General features: G+C 45.0%; 1 protein-coding gene across 2 annotated transcripts in view; it reads left to right on the top strand.

Annotated features, from left to right (window-relative positions):
* MAEL (maelstrom spermatogenic transposon silencer) overlaps nucleotides 1–17,567 on the top strand; it is a 161,159-nt gene extending 143,592 nt beyond the window's left edge. The window contains exons 12-13 of one of the 2 annotated variants that reach the window (XM_075334915.1): nucleotides 4,140–4,197; nucleotides 4,292–5,034. In XM_075334915.1, the coding sequence (XP_075191030.1) occupies nucleotides 4,140–4,197; nucleotides 4,292–4,395 (162 nt within the window). In that variant the 3' untranslated portion in view covers nucleotides 4,396–5,034. Of the gene's footprint in view, nucleotides 1–4,139; nucleotides 4,198–4,291; nucleotides 5,035–17,348 lie in introns of those variants that run through there. The other variant, XM_075334916.1, reaches the window with a different exon arrangement.
* Nucleotides 17,568–17,879: the final 312 nt, after the last annotated feature.

Raw genomic sequence — 17,879 nt, 5'->3', positions numbered from 1 at the left:
TGGTCGAGCCTGCACACTTTCACGAAACACTATCAGGTGCATACCTATGCTTCGGCAGATGCCAGCCTAGGTAGGCGAGTCCTTCAGGCGGCAGTTGCCCACCTGTAGGACGGAGCCGTTACGGCTCTATTATGAGGTATTATTTACCCACCCAGGGACTGCTTTTGGACGTCCCAATTGTCTGGGTCTCCCAATTAGGAGCGACAAAGAAGAAGGGAATTTTGTTTACTTACCGTAAATTCCTTTTCTTCTAGCTCCAATTGGGAGACCCAGCACCCGCCCCTGTTTTTGTATACACATGTTGTTCATGTTAAATGGTTTCAGTTCTCCGATATTCCTTCGGATTGAATTTACTTTAAACCAGTTTATAATTTTTTCCTCCTTCTGGCTTTTGCACCAAAACTGATGAGCCCGTAGCAGTACGGGGTGTGTATAGGCTGAAGGGGAGGGGCTTTACACTTTTAGTGTAATACTTTGTGTGGCCTCCGGAGGCATAGCTATACACCCAATTGTCTGGGTCTCCCAATTGGAGCTAGAAGAAAAGGAATTTACGGTAAGTAAACAAAATTCCCTTCTTTCACGGCCCATTGTTCTAAAATTCCATGAATCAGCTAGAGGTTTAACATGCTCTCTACACCCCTACATGAATTCCTTTAGAGGTGTAGTTTACAACATAGGGTCACTTGTAGGGGGTTTCTGCTTTCTGGCACCTCGGGGACTCTTCAATTATGACATGGCGTCTGCAACATGTTCCAGCAAAATTTGCGTTCCAAAATTTTACTTGTGCGTCTTCCCTTCCGAGCCCTGCCGTGCGCTCAAACAGTAGTTTCTATCCACATATGGGGTATCCATGTACTACAGAGAAATTGCCCAACAAACTGTGTGGTCCTTTTACCCTTGACATATTTGTGGAAACAAAAAATTAATGTTTAATTTTCTTTGCTCAGATTTATAAAATTTTGGAAAGCACTTGTGGGTTATCTGCTCACTACACCTCTAGATATGTTCCCTGAGGGGTGTAGTTTCCAAAATGGAGTGGTTTGTGCAGCTTTCTGCTTTTTTGGCACATCTGGGACTCTTCAAACGCAACATGGCGTCCACAATCTTTTCCATCCAAAATTGGGCTCCAAAATTCTAATAGTGCGTTTTCCCTTCGGAGCCCTGTTGGGTGCCCAAACAGTAGTTTCTGGTTACATTTGGGATATCGTTGGACTCAGGAGAAATTGCGGTACAAAATGTGTGTTAGTTTTTTATTTTTTATTCTTGGAACCCTGAAAAATTCAAATTTTTTTTTTAAGTCTTCTACATCACTGAGGATGCAGCCTATCCATTCACTAGAGAGCGGTGACATCACTGAGAAGAATGCAGCCTATCCATTCACTAGAGAGCGGTGACATCACTGAGGATGCAGCCTATCCATTCACTAGAGAGCGGTGACATCACTGAGAAGAATGCAGCCTATCCATTCACTAGAGAGCGGTGACATCACTGAGGATGCAGCCTATCCATTCACTAGAGAGCGGTGACATCACTGAGAAGAATGCAGCCTATCCATTCACTAGAGAGCGGTGACATCACTGAGGATGCAGCCTATCCATTCACTAGAGAGCGGTGACATCACGGAGAAGAATGCAGCCTATCCATTCACTAGAGAGCGGTGACATCACTGAGGATGCAGCCTATCCATTCACTAGAGAGCAGTGACATCACTGAGAATGCAGCCTATCCATTCACTAGAGAGCAGTGACATCACTGAGGATGCAGCCTATCCATTCACTAGAGAGCAGTGACATCACTGAGAATGCAGCCTATCCATTCACTAGAGAGCAGTGACATCACTGAGAATGCAGCCTATCCATTCACTAGAGAGCGGTGACATCACTGAGGATGCAGCCTATCCATTCACTAGAGAGCAGTGACATCACTGAGGATGCAGCCTATCCATTCACTAGAGAGCGGTGACATCACTGAGAAGAATGCAGCCTATCCATTCACTAGAGAGCGGTGACATCACTGAGGATGCAGCCTATCCATTCACTAGAGAGCGGTGACATCACTGAGAAGAATGCAGCCTATCCATTCACTAGAGAGCGGTGACATCACTGAGGATGCAGCCTATCCATTCACTAGAGAGCGGTGACATCACTGAGAAGAATGCAGCCTATCCATTCACTAGAGAGCGGTGACATCACTGAGGATGCAGCCTATCCATTCACTAGAGAGCGGTGACATCACGGAGAAGAATGCAGCCTATCCATTCACTAGAGAGCGGTGACATCACTGAGGATGCAGCCTATCCATTCACTAGAGAGCAGTGACATCACTGAGAATGCAGCCTATCCATTCACTAGAGAGCAGTGACATCACTGAGGATGCAGCCTATCCATTCACTAGAGAGCAGTGACATCACTGAGAATGCAGCCTATCCATTCACTAGAGAGCAGTGACATCACTGAGAATTCAGCTTATCCATTCACTAGAGAGCAGTGACATCACTGAGAATGCAGCCTATCCATTCACTAGAGAGCAGTGACATCACTGAGAATGCAGCCTATCCATTCACTAGAGAGCGGTGACATCACTGAGGATGCAGCCTATCCATTCACTAGAGCGGTGACATCACTGATAATGCAGCCTATCCATTCACTGGAGAGCGATGCCATCACTGAGAATGCAGCCTATCCATTCACTAGAGAGCTGTGACATCACTGAGCATGCAGCCTATCCATTCACTAGAGAGCGGTGACATCACTGAGGATGCAGCCTATCCATTCACTAGAGAGCGGTGACATCACTGAGGATGCAGCCTATCCATTCACTTGAGAGCAGTGACATCACTGAGGATGCAGCCTATCCATTCACTAGAGAGCGGTGACATCACTGAGGATGCAGCCTATCCATTCACTAGAGAGCGGTGACATCACTGAGGATGCAGCCTATCCATTCACTAGAGAGCGGTGACATCACTGAGGATGCAGCCTATCCATTCACTAGAGAGCGGTGACATCACTGAGGATGCAGCCTATCCATTCACTAGAGAGCGGTGACATCACTGAGAATGCAGCCTATCCATTCACTAGAGAGCGGTGACATCACTGAGAATGCAGCCTATCCATTCACTAGAGAGCGGTGACATCACTGAGAATGCAGCCTATCCATTCACTAGAGAGCGGTGACATCACTGAGGATGCAGCCTATCCATTCACTAGAGAGCGGTGACATCACTGAGAATGCAGCCTATCCATTCACTAGAGAGCGGTGACATCACTGAGAATGCAGCCTATCCATTCACTAGAGAGAGGTGACATCACTGAGGATGCAGCCTATCCATTCACTAGAGAGCGGTGACATCACTGAGAATGCAGCCTATCCATTCACTAGAGAGCGGTGACATCACTGAGAATGCAGCCTATCCATTCACTAGAGAGCGGTGACATCACTGAGGATGCAGCCTATCCATTCACTAGAGAGCTATGACATCACTGAGGATGCAGCCTATCCATTCAGTAGAGAGCGGTGACATCACTGAGAAGAATGCAGCCTATCCATTCACTAGAGAGCGGTGACATCACTGAGGATGCAGCCTATCCATTCACTAGAGAGCGGTGACATCACTGAGAATGCAGCCTATCCATTCACTAGAGAGCGGTGACATCACTGAGAATGCAGCCTATCCATTCACTAGAGAGCGGTGACATCACGGAGAAGAATGCAGCCTATCCATTCACTAGAGAGCGGTGACATCACTGAGAATGCAGCCTATCCATTCACTAGAGAGCGGTGACATCACTGAGAATGCAGCCTATACATTCAGTAGAGAGCGGTGACATCACTGAGAATGCAGCCTATCCATTCACTAGAGAGCGGTGACATCACTGAGAATGCAGCCTATCCATTCACTAGAGAGCGGTGACATCACTGAGAATGCAGCCTATCCATTCACTAGAGAGCGGTGACATCACTGAGAATGCAGCCTATCCATTCACTAGAGAGCAGTGACATCACTGATAATGCAGCCTATCCATTCACTAGAGAGCGGTGACATCACTGAGAATGCAGCCTATCCATTCGCTGAACTTTTAGTAAATTGCTCCTATCCTCTGGTCTCATATGAAGATTAATGTTTTGATATTCTGCAGAAAAATCCGGATCATCACTGCGTCGCTGGGAATGGAAGCTTCGTTGGCGCTGCCGGAGGTAATATCAGACAGCGCAGTATATATCCTATAAGATTAGTTGTTTTATTGACAGAAGGAGGAGGATGAAATCTGCTTCTGTTCATATTTTTTAGGAGACGGTTCCGGGGGAATGAGGGGTGTGAGCTCGGTGACTCCGGTCAAGTCCCGAGGACGAGGAATCCTGCGGCTGTTGGCCGACTCCTTCGCCTCATCCTAATGGCCGCCTTGCAATGTTGTTGTTTTTTTCACCCTTGTTGAATATTATGGAAGCTCCACGTGATTATGTTCTGTACAGTAAATGTCTGCCCCACGTTGTCTCTTAGGGGCTGGAGCACTTTAGTTTTCCATACAGAGTCGTCACATCTGTGTGAATTCTCTCTTCATGTTTAAAGTTCTTTTAAAGAAAAAGATAAAACAATTAATAAAAAGTTTTGTTCGTGTTAAAGGGCCACGTCCATCGTGATCTAATGGGGTCTATAAATGAGAAATGAAGAAATCTGAGCAAAATATTTTACCGTTTTGTGTATACAGCGCCGTCGCCTATTCCGCTGTTGTGTATTTACACCTCCTCTTTTCGTAGTTTTAAGCAGAGGTGGAGCAAAGCAACACGAGAGGTTTTCTTTTCCGGTTTGTAAAGATACAAACGCGTAGATTTGCTTAGGAACTATATACTCTAAACGGTAAAATTACTGTTAATCTAATAGTTCACAAAGTTAGTTACATTTTTTTGCATTTGAGATACTTTGGAGTAACACAATATGGTTACAGGGGCACGTGTAGCCTTTAGCCTCTGATTTAAGTGCTCCTCGGGGGGGTGGGGTTTTCTTAATTATTGTAATTTTCTCTTAATAAAATATGGAAGGTTTTGTGTGTGTGTGTTGTTTTTATGTTTCCTAATTATATAGAGAGACTCACAGAGCCCTATAAAAAGTATGTCAGGGATGGACAAATCCTAAGGGTGGGCGAAGGTGCGTAACTTTCGATTGTCGATTTTAAAAGTTCCTATTTTTGGTTTTGGATTATTACAGAAATTTTTTTTTTACTTTGAGAAAACAAAAATAAAACCCCAAGAGATAGGCAGTCTTTATTTGCTACGGAGGTGATAAGACTGGAGGACAAAGTGGACACTGATGCAAAAAATAATCGGATATTTATTAAATAGTGAAGTAAAGAATAGTAGACAAATAGTACAGTGGAGAAAATAATAAAGACAATGAATTACTGATACATATGTATAAAGGGGTTAGAGGCAGTGAGTACTGGCACATGTGTGTAAAGGGGTTACAGGCAGTGAGTACTGGCACATGTGTATAAAGGGGTTAGAGGTAGTGAGTACTGGCACATGTGTATAAAGGGGATACAGGCAGTGAGTACTGGCACATGTGTATAAAGGGGTTACAGGCAGTGAGTACCGGCACATATGTATAAAGGGGTTAGAGGCAGTGAGTACCGGCACATGTGTATAAAGGGGTTACAGGCAGTGAGTACCGGCACATGTGTATAAAGGGGTTACAGGGCAGTGAGTACTGGCACATATGTATAAAGGGGTTAGAGGTAGTGAGTACTGGCACATGTGTGTAAAGGGGTTACAGGGCAGTGAGTACCGGCACATGTGTGTAAAGGGGTTACAGGGCAGTGAGTACCGGCACATGTGTGTAAAGGGGTTACAGGCAGTGAGTACCGGCACATGTGTGTAAAGGGGTTACAGGGCAGTGAGTACTGGCACATGTGTATAAAGGGGTTACAGGGCAGTGAGTACCGGCACATGTGTATAAAGGGGTTACAGGGCAGTGAGTACCGGCACATGTGTATAAAGGGGTTACAGGGCAGTGAGTACCGGCACATGTGTATAAAGGGGATACAGGCAGTGAGTACCGACACATGTGTATAAAGGGGATACAGGCAGTGAGTACCGGAACATGTGTATAAAGGGGATACAGGCAGTGAGTACCGGAACATGTGTATAAAGGGGATACAGGCAGTGAGTACCGGAACATGTGTATAAAGGGGATACAGGCAGTGAGTAAACACATAACAACCACTGACACATAGATTAGACAAATCAATAGTATAAACCAAATGAATGAAATGGAGGCAGTGGCGGTTTATAAGTGCAAAACATACCCAATAAAACCTTGTTGCCAGAAGTAGAAAGAGAAAGCGCCAGCAGTGCAAAAGAAGGTCTGGGAGCCCCCCTACGAAGGGCAACGCGTGTTTTGCGTATCTTAAGTTGCACATTTCATCAGACCATAGAGGGTAAAGATTCCTCCGTTAAAGGACCTTATAAATCAGCCAGGTGACCAATCACATGGTACATGGTAACCAATGAATGGTGATGGTAAAGGCGCATGCGCAGTCGGCGCAGGCCCCCGGGAGCATGCGCACGGAGTCAGGCAAAGCGTGCATAGCGACGAGTCACAGAAAGCCCCGACTCAGGCACGCCGTTGCCTTAGAGACACCGCCGAGGACGCCAGGCGCAGGCCGCGCATGCGCACAACACACCAGACATATCAGGAGGCAGAACCTGAAGACACTTAAAGTTATAGTGTCAGCTGCCAATATGAGAACAAAGGGACAAATCTACGGGCCATATAACAGTATTGTAGGTATAATCTTACAAAACAGATATTATTTATTATTATAGCGCCATCAATTCCATGGCGCTTTACATGTGAAAGGGGTGTACATAATAGGGACAAGTACAATAGTCATAAACAGTACAAGGCACAGACTGGTACAGGGGGAGAGAGGTCCCTGCCCGCGAGGGCTCACAGTCTACAAGGAATAGGTGAGGATACAGTAGGTGAGGGTAGATCTGGTCGTGCGGCGCTGTATCAGACTGAGGGTTCGCCAGGTTGTAGGCTTGTCGGAAGAGGTGGGTCTTCAGGTTCCTTTTGAAGCTTGCCAAGGTGGACGAGAGTCTGATGTGTTGTGGCAGAGCATTCCAGAGTATGGGGGAGGCACGGGAGACATCTTGGATGCGATGGTGGGAAGACGAGATGAGAGGGGAGTAGAGAAGGAGATCTTGTGAGGATCGAAGGTTACGTGTAGGTAAGTACCGGGAGACTAGGTCACAGATGTAGGGAGGAGACAGGTTGTGGACGGCTTTGTAGGTCATGGTTAGGGTTTTGAACGGAAGTCGTTGGGCGATGGGAAGCCAGTGAAGGGATTGGCAGAGAGGGGAGGTCGGGGAGTAGCGGGGGACAGGGTGGATGAGCCGGGCTGCATAGTTTAGAATAGATTGTAGGGGTGTGAGACTGTTATCATAGACAATATATATTTGTGACTCAAATAAAATAATCTTGGATGTCTGTGGCATGTGCATCCTTGTTCCAGAATAATTGAACAGAGAATGCAGGCAGACAATGGTGACGGTGTACCGGTCAAAAAACGGAGAGAAGAACTAAAAAAAAGAGGAAATAATAATATGGGAATTAAAAACAAGTTTGAATTAAAAAGATTTATATTCAAGCCTGTAAAAATGAAAAAATAAAAAATTAATAAACAGGCATACATACTAGAAGGGGGAAGAGAGGAACAGGAAAACGACAGGAAAGGGGCGAAGCTAAGGGACTCATTCAGACCAGCTGGGGTCATAGACCCCAGAATGGTAATCCATTTGGTTTCCCTCTAAGCAAGAATTTTTTTACTATTGCCACCTCTACTCCCAACATGAACCACATCTATGCCCTTAATTTTTAGGGACTTGCTGTTACAATTGTGATGGTTACGAAAATGTCGGGGTAGGGTCTTGAGGGATGAGATATCCACCACCGTCTTGGCTGCACCAATGTCTCTCACATGTTCACGGATCCTAACTCGTAATTCCCGTAAAGTCAAGCCTATATAGATCTTAGGACAGCTGCGGGTTTTGTATTGCTATGGAGGGCGTCTGACCTCCCGCTTTCCAATCGTTCCAATACGAGGTCTATTGAAAATTTGTAGAAGACTGATTCAGGGATTTGTGAAAATTGAGCTTACGAGAAAAGAATGGGTTAAATAAAGAATATAATCACGTGCGCTGTGTGGTGCGTAACATCATGACCTCTGATGCTGGGGGTACGTGAGGATGGTCTGCAGCTCGTGATTGCTGCAGGAATTGAGCAGAGGCTGGCGGGGAGTATTGCAGGTCGGGGACTGAAGAGGTGAGTGTGTATATCCTCTGTAGGATAGGGTAAAATTTGGCGATTACTCAGGGCTCCGACAGACCTCTCTGTTGATTGTTAATGAGTAGGGATAAGCGAATGTATTCGCCACTATTCACTATCCGACAGATAATGGGGTTTTCGCACCATTCGGTTTCCGACGAATAAAACAGTATCTGCTCCGATATTTTAATTTCTGACTTCCTGGTGCCTGTTTTCCAGCCAATGAACACATTTGACATTGCTTGACCTCATAGTAACGCCGCTGCCACCTTTGTTGTGGCGATAGTGTGATTGGCTTGGTCGCACAGCGTCACTTGAGCTATATAAGCCAGCGGCCATTTTGGTCGGTCTCCCTCTCTCTACCTCTCTCTCGCGCGCTCTCTCTCTCTCTGTCGGTCAGTCGGTCTCTCCCTCTCTCTCTCATACTCACAGATCACTGATCGATTACCGGCGCTGCACGGCTGTCACACTGCTCCGGCGGCTGCTTCTGCTTTTGAAAATGCCGGCTGCTCATTATTCCATCTTGTATTCCCTGCTTCACCCGCCCACCGGCGCCTATGATTGGTTGCAGTCAGACACGCCCCCACGCTGAGTGACAACTGTCTCACTGCAACCAATCACTGCCGCCGGTGGGCGGGTCTATGTAGTACAGTAAAGTAAATAATTAAAAAAAAAACGGCGTGCGGTCCCCCCCCCCCATTCCCCTCCAATTTTGATACCAGCCAAGATACAGCCACTTGGCTGAAGGCTGGTATTCTCAGGATGGGGAGCCCCCCAGCCTAAACATGTCAGCCAACAGCCGCCTGGAATTGCTGCATCCATTAGATGCGACAATCCCGGGACTCTACCAGACTCATCCCGAATTACCCTGGTGCAGTGGAAATCGGGGTAATAAGGAGTTAATGGCAGCCCATAGCTGCCACTAAGTCCTAGGTTAATCATGGCAGGCGTCTATAAGACACCCCCTAATGATTAACCTGTAAGTGAAAGTAAATAAACACATACACCCAAAAAAATCCTTTATTTGAAATAGAAGACAAAAAAAGACCACCCTCTTTCACCACTTTATTAAAATCCCCCTCCAGGTGCAGCGTAATCCACTTGAGGTCCCACCATGCTTTCAGCTCTGCTACATTAAGCTGATAGGAGCAGCAGTAGAACACCGCCGCTCTCTGTGAGCTCCATGCAGCAACTGAAGTGAATCGCACGATCAGCGGTGACGTCACTCAGGTAGTGCCTGCGTGTGTGCGGTGACTATGGTTGTGGTAGTGTCGGTGTGTACGGTGATTATGGTTGCGGTAGTGCCAGTGTGTGCGGTGGTGATGGGGGCGGTAGTGCCGGTGTGGGCGGTGGTGATGGGGGTGGTAATGCCGGTGTGTGCGGTGATGATGGGTGCAGTAGTGCCTGTGTGTGTGCGGTGATGATGGGGGTGGTAGTGCCGGTGTGTGCAGAGATGATGGGTGCGGTAGTGCCGGTGTGTGCGATGACGATGGGTGCGGTAGTCTCTCTCTTTGTCTCTCTCTGTCTCGTTCAGTTCACTCCCGCTCACGTGACTCCAATACCCGCCCACAATTTCAAGTGACAGGATCCTGTAAAATAACACTTCCGTTTGCATGCGTTTCTCTTTGGAAAAACAGGATCCGCTTTTGCAGGAAAAAAACGTTCAGGACGCATGTTAAAAAAACGTAGTGTGAAAGTAGCCTAAGAGAAAAGAATGGGTTAAATATAAAGAAAAAATCGCTTGCGCTACGTCGTGTGTAACGTCATCACCTCTGATGCTGGGGATTGCGGTATGTGAGGATAGTCTGCAGCTCATAATTGCTGCAGGAATTGAGCAGAGGCTGGTGGGGACTATTGCAGGTCGGGGACTGAAGAGGTGAGTCTGTATATCCTCTGTAGGATAGGGTAAAACTTGACGATTACTCGGGGCTCCGACAGGCCTCTCCGTTAATTGTTAATGAGTACAGCACTCAGCTTTTTCCAGTAGTCCCATAGACCATGAATGGAGCAGTGGTTGAGCATGCACATCTCTGCTCCATTCAAGATGGGACCCTGCCCTGGTTTTTGGAGTCGAAGCCTCAACTGTGGTTGGCTGATTTTAGGATTAACTGTTATGATCTGGTCACCGTGGACGATCACAAAAATCCCATCAGCAGAAAAAACACAAGAGTTGTTGGAACCTGAACTGACCGCAATCCCCTATCTGTCAGACCACACTAGAAGTAGCTGTAGAGAGTTCCTAAACACACCTCGATACCTCGTCACAGCCGGAGAAACTTACTACACCTCACAAATAGAACTGAGGAAACCTAGTTTGCCTCAGAGCAGTCCCCAAAGGAATAACAAGCCCCCAACCTATACTGTAGAGCCAACGGTGATGTAAGAAACACAATACACAGATAGGAAATATACAGTGTGTCCACCCATATCCTGCCCACCACCATTAACTTGAGAATGGCGGCAGCTATAGGCATAGAAGTGGTGTCTAGGTATAGTAAAGTAGTCATGCGCTACGCAATAAAACCACCTATAGCGCCACCTGGTGGAAAACAACAGAGTTGGCATTTTTATCTCGAAAACTAAACGAAATAGAGAAAAAAAGTGAATTACAAAGTTGCAGGGCATCATCAATTCAATAGGAATCGACACATTGCATACATAAATGCTATGATATGAAACCCATGACCCCCCCAAAACATTGAATGCTGGGCACACATATGGCGCTCATTAGTGGTCCCCGTCAGCTGCAATGCACATCTGGACTCTGCACAGCATACTGTATCTTGCTGCACGCTGTGCAATATGGTAGGGGACACGTTTGCACAAGCATCTGTGATACGTCGTCGTAGGTCCTGCAATATTGGTGGAGGGGTCGCATACACCTGCTGTTTGATGTGACCTCACAGAAAGAAGTCCAATGGGGTCAGGTCAGGTAAGCGTGGAGGCCACCAATTCAATGAAGAAAAAAACAAAAAGCCAGCACTAAATGTGCACTACAGCACTAAAAATTCCAAACTGTACCTATTATAAAAATTTTGAGATTTTTGGCAAAAAATTGCAATTTCTTGAGCCACCCCGCCACGTCACGGCAAATCTCATGTCCGCAGCCTTGTGAGTTTTACACGTTCTAATCATAGCATTTCTGTATGCAAGGTGTCGATTCGTGTTGAATTGATGATGCCCTACAACTTTGTAATTCACTTTTTTTCTCTATCTCGTTCTGTTTTCGAGATAAAAATGCTAACTCCGTTGTTTTCCACCAGGTGGCGCTATAGGTGGTTTCATTGCGTAGCATGCATGGCTACTTTTACTATACCTAGACACCACTTCTATTCCTATAGCTGCCACCGTTATCAAGTTAATGATGGTGGACAGCATATGGGTGGACACACTGTAGATTAGCAAAGGTGAGGCCCGACTTCCTAGATAGAACAGGACAGATAACTGATTGTGGCCAGCAAAAAAACCTACAAAAATTACCAGTCTCCTGATAATAAAAAATACTGAGACCACATGGACTCTCCCCCACTATATCAGGTACTCTTGTAAATAATGGGAGGGTCTTAACTTGCAGACCTATGGGGGACCTGATGCTGACCACGTGCGCTGTTGTCACACTAGGTTCGGGGAAGTACCATGCGTATAGGAAAGGGAAACCCTTTGTCTATGTAAGGGGGAGATAGTGACCCCTCACCATACCTTTCGATGGTATCGATTCGTATTGAATTGATGATGCCCTACAACTTTGTAATTCACTTTTTTTCTCTATCTCATTCTGTTTTCGAAATAAAAATGCTAACTCCGTTGTTTTCCACCAGGTGGCGCTATAGGTGGTTTCATTGCGTAGTGCATGGCTACTTTACTATACCTAGACACCACTTCTATGCCTATAGCTGCCGCCGATCTCAAGTTAATGGCGGTGGACACACTGTATATGTAAAAAAAAAAAAAAAAAAAAAAAAGGGACTTACAGTGCTGGCCAAAAGCATTGGTACCCCTGCAATTCTGTCAGATAATACTCAGTTTCTTCTTGAAAATGATTGCAATCACAACTTCTTTGGTATTCTCTTCATTAAATTTGTCTTCAATGAAAAAAAAAAAAATTGTCATAAAGCCAAATTGGATATAATTCCACACCAAACATAAAAAAGGGGGTGGACAAAAGTATTGGCACTGTGTGAATAATCCTGTGATGCTTCTGTAATTTGTGTAATTAACAGCACCTGTAACTTACCTGTGGCACCTAACAGGTGCTGGCAATCACTAAATCACACTTGCAGCAGGTGACATGGAGTAAAGTTGCCTCAACCTCTGTCCTGTGTCCTTGTGTGCACCACATTGAGCATGGAGAAAAGAAAGAAGACCAAAGAACTGTCTGAGGACTTGAGAAATCCAAATTGTGAGGAAGCATGAGCAATCTCAAGGCTACAAGTCCATCTCCAAAGACCTGAAAGTTCTTGTGTCTACGGTGAGCAGTGTCATCAAGAAGTGTAAAGCCCATGGCACTGTGGCTAACCTCCCTAGATGTGGAAGGAAAAGAAAAATTGACGAGAGATTTCAACGCAAGATTGTGCGGATGGTGGATAAAGAACCTCGACTAACATCCAAACAAGTTCAAGCTGCCCTGCAGTCCGAGGGTACAACAGTGTCAACCCGTACTATCCGTCAGCGTCTGAATGAAAAGGGACTGTATGGTAGGATACCCAGGAAGACCCCACTTCTTACCCCGAGACATAAAAAAGCCAGGCTGGAGTTTGCCAAAACTTACCTGAGAAAGCCTAAACCGTTTTGGAAGAATGTTCTCTGGTTAGATGAGACAAAAGTAGAGCTTTTTGGGAAAAGCCATCAACATAGAGTTTACAGAAAAAAAAAAAAAAAGGCATTCAAAGAAAAGAACACGGTCCCTACAGTCAAACATGGCGGAGGTTCCCTGATGTTTTGGGGTTGCTTTGCTGCCTGTGGCACTGGACTGCTTGACCGTGTGCATGGCATTATGAAGTCTGAAGACTACCAACAAATTTTGCAGCATAATGTAGAGCCCAGTGTGAGAAAGCTGGGTCTCCCTCAGAGGTCATGGGTCTTCCAGCAGGACAATGACCCAAATCACACTTCAAAAAGCACTAGAAAATGGTTTGAGAGAAAGCACTGGAGACTGCTAAAGTGGCCAGCAATGAGTCCAGACCTCAACCCCATAGAAGACCTGTGGAGAGATCCAAGAATGGCAGTTTGGAGAAGGCACCCTTCAAATCTCAGGGACCTGGAGCAGTTTGCCAAAGAAGAATGGTCTAAAATTCCAGCAGAGCATTGTAAGAAACTCATTGATGGTTACCGGAAGCGGTTGTGCGCAGTTATTTTGGCTAAAGGTTGTGCAACCAAGTATTAGGCTAAGGGTGCCAATACTTTTGTCTGGCCCATTTTTGGAGTTTTGTGTGAAATGATCAATGATTTGATTTTTGTTTCATTCTCTTTTGTGTTTTTTCATTGCAAGCAAAATAAATGAAGATAATAATACCAAAGAATTTGTGATTGCAATCATTTTCACGAAGAAACAGACAGAATTGCAGGGGTGCCAATACTTTTGGCCAGCACTGTAGTTAAAGTTTTTTTTATATTTTTTTTGTAAATCAAGAGCAAAAAAAAAAAAATTGCTGACATTTATGCCAAAAAAATAAGGTACACATATTTGGTAATGCCACATCCAGGTAACCCGATCTATAAAACTGTCTCACTAATTAACCATTTCAGTGAACACTAAGAAAAGTGGCAAAAACTTTTTTTTTTTTTTATCATATTGCCCAAAAAAACGTAGAATGAAATGCAATAATAAAAACTCGCTGGAAACGTCATCTTGTCCCACAAAAAAACCCCAAAACAATCTGCCATACAGCTGTCAATGGAGTTATAGCTTTCAGTATAAAGTAATGCAAAAAATTTTTTTAGAAAATTGTTTTTATTGTGTAAAAGCAGCAAACCGTAAAAAAAAAAGACATGAATGTGCTTATCGCTGTAATTGGACTCAAAAAATGAAGCTGTCTTATCAATTTTACTACACTATGAATGACAAAAAAAAACTAAAAGCAAGAAAATTTCTGAATTACCTGTTTTTGTTCGTTCTGCCTCCCAAAAATTGGATTAGAAAGCGATCAAAAAATGTGCCCAGGAATGTTTGCAACTAATCCCACAAAAAACAAGCCCTTTCAGGACTCTTGCGGAAATCTAGAAAAATGATAGCTCTCAAAATATGCTAATCCAAAACGGTTTGTAAAACAAAAAAAAATATTTTTTTGGAGTGTGATAACAACAAAACCTAAAAAAAAAATAATATATAAATCTGGTATTGTTGTGATCGCACCAACCCGAAGAATAAAGTCACTTATACTGTGCGGTGAACGGAGTAAGAAATAAGCTCAATTCTTGACCTGCTGTTTTGTCCATCCTTTCTTGCAAAGATGGCAGTAAGGTGTGGCTGACATTTATCCTGCGCTCTATGCTGAGCGCTTACGCAGGGTTTCCATGTAAATCTGTGAATTATGTGATTCAGACGGAATCCCCGATGGAAGATTTCCCATACTGAGGCAGAGTGAGTCACTGTCTGGCCTATGACTCGGCATAAAAGTGCGGTCGACTACAGTTTTGTGCGTACACCTCTTAACGGAGGTCAGGCAGAGTCCAAAGTAACTTTGCTGCCTCATTGATCCCTCTGCTTTAATTTGTATTACATCAATTTGATGTAAAAGTGTTCTCAAGAAAAGCTTAAAAATAAATCCCCACTCAAGTCTGGGATGTGTTAACATACATATAGGGGGTTTCCACGTTGCTGTTAACACAAAGCCTTTGGAAAATCCCTATGCTCCTCCCAAAACAAAAGGAAACTACAAATTACACAGCTGTCATCAACCTCATATATTACCCCGATTGCCACCGCACTAGATCAATGTGAAAGAGCCAGGTAAAAGGCCAGAATTGGAGCATGTAACGGATGTGCCATTTCTGGGTGGCTGCGGGCTGCTATTTTCAGGCAAGTAGGGGCCAAAAATGGTGGCTCTTCCCAGCCTGATAATACCAGCCCCCAGCTGTCAGCTTTACCTTGACTGGTTATCAAAAAATATAATTTAAAAATAAAAAAAAAAATGGTATGGGATCTCCTTTTTTTGATACCCAGCCACTGTAAAGCAGACAGCTGGGGGTTGCAGCCTGTAGCTGCTGCTTTAACCATGCTGGTTATCAAAAATAGGGCGGGAGCAGTAGTATGCCAGGCAATCATGGTCTTGCCAATACTTGAGATGGCAGTGATGGGGCTGGAAGTGCCCAAATTGTAAAAGCTTACTGATTGGCTGGCCTGCAACCTTTCAACAAGCTTCATTTGGATCACAAACCCGAACAGGAACGGGACGTAAAGGTAAAAGTCTGTTTGGGTCCAAGACTCGGACACCCTGTGTTCGGTTCGAACCACAAACTTAACAGTTCGGGTTCGCTCATCCCTATAGACAAGATGTTTTCAATTACCGTATTTTGCGGTTTGTAAGATACACTTTTTTTTTCTCCCAAAACTGGGTGGAAAATGTGGGTGCATCTTACAAACCGCATATGGCTTACCGGGGCGGCAGTGGTGGCGCTTGGAGGGGGGGTGTCACTGCAGTGGAGCAGCTCAGGAGAGTCAATGTGCGGCAGTAGAGGGTCAGCGATACATCTGTCTCGCGGGGTGTCCCGGCGGCAGTCATTATTGATCTGTTGGCGGACTCGGAGGAGGGGGTGTTGCTGTTCAAGAGGGTCAGTGTGTGGCAGTGGAGGGTTAGCGATACTGTTGACTCGTGTGGTGTCACGGCGATGGGCGCCATTGATCAGCTGGCTGTTTGGAATCGCTGGCGGTTGACGCAATGGACTTCAAGAAAATGGCCGAGGAGGCCAATCTGTGCATGTGCCGCCTCTGCGGCCCTTTTCATGAATTCCTTCTGGCTGGCGATTTAATGGAACCTGCAGTCCGCCTGCAGATTAATGGTGCTCGCCGCCGCAAAACCCCACAGTATTGCCGACCCTCCGCTGCCGCACACTGACCTTCTTGAGCCGCGACAAACCATCCTCCTAGTCCACAGCATCGCCAACCCTCCTGAGCTGCGACACCCCCTCCTCCGAACCCACAGCAACGCCAACCCTCCTGAGCCACAACACCCTCTCCTCCGAGCCCACAGCATCGCCAACCCTCCTGAGCCGCAACACCCCCTTCTCCAAGCCCACAGCATCGCCAACCCTCCTGAGCCACGACACCCTCTCCTCCGAGCCCACAGTATCGCCAACCCTCCTGAGCTGCGACACCCCCTCCTCCAAACCCACAGCATCGCCAACCCTCCTGAGCCACAACACCCTCTCCTCCGAGCCCACAGCATCCCCAACCCTCCTGAGCCGCAACACCCCTTCCTCCGAGCACACAGCATCGCCAACACTCCTGAGCTGCTACATCCCCTCCTCTGAGCCCGCAGCATCTCTGACCCTGCCTCCTGTTACCGTCCTGAGCCGCTCCCCCCGGGTGAAGTAATATAAGAGGCACTAGGACCCCCGTTTTATTAGCAATTTTTTTTTTTTTTCCTATTTTCCTCCTTCAAGTTTCAAGTCTTATAAAACGAAAAATGCGGTACTTTTATATATTTTAGCATACAATACACACACAAAAAGAAAAAAAAAAAAATGGAAAATGCCAAGTGGGGTGAAATGATTAGAAAAAAAAAAAAAAAAAAGTTTGCTGTTCTGCAACTTTTTTTTCCCCACTTATTTTTACTATTTAAATGAGCAACATACTTATGATTTTCCAAGTCAGTATGATATCCGTAATGACAAACTTTAAAATAATTTTTGGATTTAAAAAAAAATCTAAAAATATAAATCCAAAAACACTTTACTGTCGCCATTATCTCAGTCCTGTAACTTTTTATTTTTACATCAAGAGAACAGCAGAGTTTGCAGTTTATCAGTGAAGAGTAATCCTATAGCTGTAGGTTAATACCATTATCTTATTTTTTTTTTTTAGTTGCCCATGGGGCACCTGAACTTCCGGTCACTATTCCAGTATATAGGAAAGAAATGGAGACCTGACACCGGCTGGGCTAGAAGGGAACACAAAAATAGCAGCAACTGAGGCCTCAGAAGTCAGCCCTGCCCCATAGGATATAATTATGGGGTCAAGAGGAGGCAGATAAAAGCAGCTGAACGAGTGTGCACAGGGATTGCAACGATTTAAAAGCTACATTAAATGGTTAAACAGCAGCAAGTGGTGTTCACTCTGGTCACTGGTCCTGGGAGGCAAAAGCTGGATGCATATGGTGTAAATTTTATATATATATATTATATATATATATATATATATATATATATATATATATATATATATATATATATATATATATATATATATATATATATATTATATTAATATATATATTTATTTAGTCACAGATCTCAATAGGTCCAAAATACTGCCATGAGTGTATTATTAAATAAATGAGTACAATCCGAGATCAAAAACAGAGAAGAGTTAAATAACATTGTGATTGCCTGTAGT

The sequence above is a fragment of the Anomaloglossus baeobatrachus genome, chromosome 2 (genome assembly GCF_048569485.1).
Source record: "Anomaloglossus baeobatrachus isolate aAnoBae1 chromosome 2, aAnoBae1.hap1, whole genome shotgun sequence".
In the NCBI taxonomy this organism is placed as follows: Eukaryota; Metazoa; Chordata; class Amphibia; order Anura; family Aromobatidae; genus Anomaloglossus; species Anomaloglossus baeobatrachus.
Note: the sequence above shows the minus strand (reverse complement) of the source record. Positions and strands in the feature narration are given on the sequence as shown.